The sequence below is a fragment of the Charadrius vociferus genome, unplaced genomic scaffold (assembly GCF_000708025.1).
Source record: "Charadrius vociferus isolate BGI_N301 unplaced genomic scaffold, ASM70802v2 scaffold433, whole genome shotgun sequence".
Taxonomy (NCBI): Eukaryota; Metazoa; Chordata; class Aves; order Charadriiformes; family Charadriidae; genus Charadrius; species Charadrius vociferus.
In genome coordinates, this window is record NW_009647846.1 from 2,933,381 (window position 1) to 2,937,817 (window position 4,437).

General features: G+C 53.7%; 1 protein-coding gene across 1 annotated transcript in view; it reads right to left on the reverse strand.

The window, feature by feature from the left end:
- Positions 1 to 469: 469 nt before the first annotated feature.
- Positions 470 to 4,437, reverse strand: part of SSUH2 (ssu-2 homolog (C. elegans)) — a 10,873-nt gene continuing 6,905 nt past the window's right edge. Inside the window, exons 8-9 of the mRNA XM_009882886.1 lie at positions 2,941 to 3,048; positions 470 to 616 (exon numbers count right to left, since the gene is read on the reverse strand). Of these exons, the coding sequence (XP_009881188.1) occupies positions 470 to 616; positions 2,941 to 3,048 (255 nt within the window). The remainder of the gene's footprint in view (positions 617 to 2,940; positions 3,049 to 4,437) is intronic.

The window sequence follows — 4,437 nt, forward strand, 5'->3', positions numbered from 1 at the left end:
GGGTATTTTAAAAAGAAATCCGTTAAAGTTAGATTTGCTAATTTAATATATTTTGAAATATATCATTATAGATTATGCAGTAACTCAGGAAAACTGACAAATAAAATGGGGAAAGAAAGGGACCGGTCATAAACTGCACAGCTGGGCTGAAAATGCCTCTGTCAATCTGCATCACTGTAATGATACAGCACTGCAGCAAGAAGGGAGAACATCCATGGGGGGAAATCTTTACCCACAGGTCTCCTCCTGCGCCCAGCGGGAGGCCTGGAGCTGGCCCTGGCTCTGAGGCACGAGCGGTTTGGAGGAAGGGGTGTCACGGATTTCTTCCCCTTCCCCATTTTGTTCGCAGCCCTCTGTGGCAGACGTGAGCGCAGGCGGTGCGGTGGGAGCCGTCCTGGAGCATCCCCGGGTCCCCGCAGGCGCGGGGGCTTCGCTGTGCCCTAATTGTGCTCTTCTCCAGCTCCGGCGCTCAGACGATGGCGCAGCCGCAGCAGCACCTCTCGGGGTAGTCCAGCGCGTACACCTTGTTCTCCAGCCCGTAGATGTAGTAGAGGTACGGCTTCCCCGAATACTGGTAGTGAACTTCTGTGATGGGGATCAGCTCAATTGTTTGACGCTGGGAAAGGAAAGCAACAGCTCAAATTAAATAAGCAGCTTGGAGCAGATGCTGTATCTTGCTTTAGACCGACACTTGTGGAGAGGAAAAAAGCCCCAACTTTTAGCCACAAGGTCCGAGAGAGCGGCTGCTTTGTGAAGGGGAAAAGAAAATCTGACAGAGACCCACCAGCACATCACTACAGCCATCAAAAATTCCTCTAGCTGCAGCGAGCATGTTCCGGCCCTTGCGTACTAGACCATTTTTACTGCCTTTATAGCTATTTAGGCTAATTCCTTAAATCCTTTAAGCCCTTGTTTCTAGTCCTGGGTGTGTTAGCACATGCCCCTGTCTCACGCGTGGCTGAGGTCTGTGTGTGAAGGCGGTTCGCTGTCCTTGCCCTGGGAACATGGGAAAGCCTCAGGAGCCTGGGTGTGCACCAGCAAACACTGGTGTTGGTGGTGAACTGTGGACACGTGTCACCTCTGTCCCTTGGAAGCAGGAAGAGGTGTTGGTGATGGGCTGCACTGTGCTGAGTTACTGCAGCAGAAATTGCTGCAGATGTAACCCCTGCTGCTCTGCCCCCTTCTCCATCTGAGGGGAAGGAAGCTGCTTTCATAGAATCATAGACTGGTTTAGGTTGGAAGGGACCTTAAAGCCCCCCCCAGTGCCACCCCCTGCCCTGGGCAGGGCCACCTCCCCCCAGCCCAGGTTGCTCCAAGCCCCGTCCAACCTGGCCTTGAACACCTCCAGGGATGGGGCAGCCACAGCTTCTCGGGGCAACCTGCACCAGGGGATCACCGCCCGCACAGGGAAACATTTCTTCCTGATATCTCATCTCAATCTCCCTTCTTCCAGTTTGAAGCCATTCCTCCTCGTCCTATCACTCCATGCCCTTGTACAAAGTCCCTCCCCAGCTCTCCTGGAGACCCTTTAGGCACTGGAAGGGGCTCTGAGGTCTCCCCAGAGCCCCCTCTTTCATTTCCACTTGTCTGGCAATTATTACTCACGGCTGAGCTACAGGAGACAGATATCAGTGCTGCAGTGGCACCTTATCTCCCCACGGAGTGCACTGCTTTGCCCTTTTCTTTCCTTTGCAGAAGGAGTTTAGCAATTCCTGCCTTTCCCTAACACCAACCAAACCCAAGTTTTGGTGAACTTTTCATCTGTGTCAGCTGGAACCGCCGCCAGCTCGAGCCCAGCGACACCCACCAGCCCCTTCGGGCTGCCCGGAGGGAAGGGAGAGGGACGGGAGCCGAGCGGTGCCCGGGGCAGCCGCAGGAGGCGCTGAGCAGCGGAACCCCGAGGGGCAGGCGCCCAGCCCGGCTCTCACCTCCTGCTGCCATTACACGTGCAAAGTCTGCGCTTTAAATAAAGCCCAATGAGCCCAGCGAAGCCGGGGGAGCTCCAGCCCCTCCAACCCCACAGGGTACCGACGGTCCGGTATTTACCTCCGGCACACCCCCAACGTCGTGAGAAACCAGAATAGCGTCGGCCAAGCAGAGAAGAGCAGCTTCCCCCCTCCCGCCCCCAGCTTTCTCCAAAGATGCTGATTATTAAGCGGAAGAACTGCACTCAACAACAGGCGGAGGGGATGAAGAGTGGAATGGTGGGGAAAGCACCGGCAGAAGGCAGCCCGGGTCGGCGTAAAGCCCACGTGGTGCCGGGGGTTTGGCAAGGCGGGCAGTTTCCAGCACCTGCTTTCCCATACAGCCTGAGGATGCTTTGGCTGGTGTGCAGCACTCCAGTGAGCAAACTGCCTTTGATGCTGAGAAGGGGAAATCATAGGCTGGAATTAAGTTGGAAGACAGAAATTTGCCAAAGAGCTGGTTTTGACAGACCACATGGAAAATCAAACCATCTCCCTTCAAGTTTATTTTGGTCTTTCAGTTTACTTGCATTTTTAATGTGAAACCTTCTCTTTCCTGTGGGTGAAAAGACAGTATGTTCTAGCTCAACTTTTGCATTTGCAATCACATTTATAATAGCAGCAACAGAGATTACAACACTCTAGTGAGAATCAGAGGGAGTGGAATCCTAACGTTTATTCAAAATTAGCTTCTAAGATAAAAATAGTGGGAATAAATAATGTTTGCCAGGGCTTTGAAAAGGTAAAAGGAACAATAATAACCACAGTTGCCTACATCTTTCATTACACGTCTGAAAAATTATTTCCCTGGTATTTCATTTGATAATTAAGATTTCTTTGATAATTAAAATTTCTTTTTCGTGTGCTAAAGATCACCTCTAAATAAAAAATGAGATCAGTTACTATCCTTAACACCTTATTGTGCCTAACCAAGCTCCCTAACCAACCGCCTGTAGCCCCCGGGCTCCCCCCTTACCTGCCGGAGGATGCGGGAGGACGTGGCAAACGCTGCGCTGTGCTCTGCGATGGCTCGCTGCGAGGCCAGGGAGATCTCGGGGTCGGGAAAGTCGATGATGGGGTACACCTGCAAGAAATAAACCCAACCCCGTGAAAGAGAGACCCTGTTTGTCTGGCACAAACGCACTCATTTCACCTGTTACTGGCACGTGCAAGGGAAGACCTGAGGATATACTGGGGATATACAGAATAAATGCTAAGCTCAAAGTCCCAACGGCATGTCCATCCCGCCCCAGCAAAACATAGAAGTGTCCAAAACAGGGGCCGTGCCTCTCCAGCCAGAGGTTAGTGCTGCACGCGGAGCAGGACAGCGCAGGGAGAGGCTGCTCTTCCCAAACTGCCAGGTTTGCTTAAAACCGGCACTGGGTGACTCTATGCCCCAGCAGGATTCACTGTCACCTTCTTCCAGCAGCGCTGTTAAATTTGAAAGTTTTTTTAAAGCCTCTCTCTTTTCCCCCAGCATGTGGGCAATTTGCAGAAGAAATACTGGGCTTGTGGGCAAAGCAGAACCCGCCAGGGACACAGCTACTCCTTGCATAGCCCGGAGCGATGGCCGTTAGTGTCAGAGCCCCACCGGTTTTAATGCTCACAGAACTTCGGATCTAGAGCGCTCGTCGGAGAGTGACTCAGCTGCTAAAGCATCATCCGAATCCCAAAGGGATTCTGCACCGCCAGATGCAAAGTCTTGGCTACAGATGCGTGTCACCGAGTAACAGCTCTCTGGGGGAGAGCCGCTCTGTGCTTGGATGGTGCTCATCCCCCAGCCCTGGTACATGGCTCAAGTTTCTACAGGTTGCTGCAAAACAACTAATAAATAATAAAAAGGCACGGTTAAATCCTCACCTATTTGCATTCGCATAAAAATACCAAGCTGAGGACCGAGCAGTACCACAGCGCGTCGGCTGTAGGAGAGCACTGTGCTTCAGCCATTTACAGACTGTTTTGCCCCAGACTTTTGCAGGTATACGGGGGCACATTCCCTCTGGGAGCCCTGTACCACGCGAGCTGGAGGAGAAGAGGTGTCCAGCACTGAGGAACATCTTGTTTAAGGGCCCTGCATGTCCCCACGGCCGCCCAGCAAGCAGCCCCAGCCAGCAGCAGCACCTCTGTGCTGGGTCCTGGCTCCGAAGCTGGCGGGATGAGCTCCCGCCTGCGGGATGAGCTCCCGCGGCTCTGCAGGCAGCTGGCTGTGCTGGTTGATGGCAACGCCACGCAGGCGCTCCGGCAAGGGCCAAGAGCCGCCATCCCATGCCCTTGCCCTGCACAGCCCGCAGCCGACCGCGCTGACGCTGTGCGGGCAGTGGAAGATGTGCGCGGTGCAGTACAAAAAGTGCCGGGGATGGATGTGCTGCTGGATGTCTCCTCCTATTGCTGGGGAGCTGCAGAGAGCGACTCTGGGGTGGGATTTCTGCCAGCCCAGCAAAGGCCACCAAAAGCAACCCGGGGCGGTTGGGCA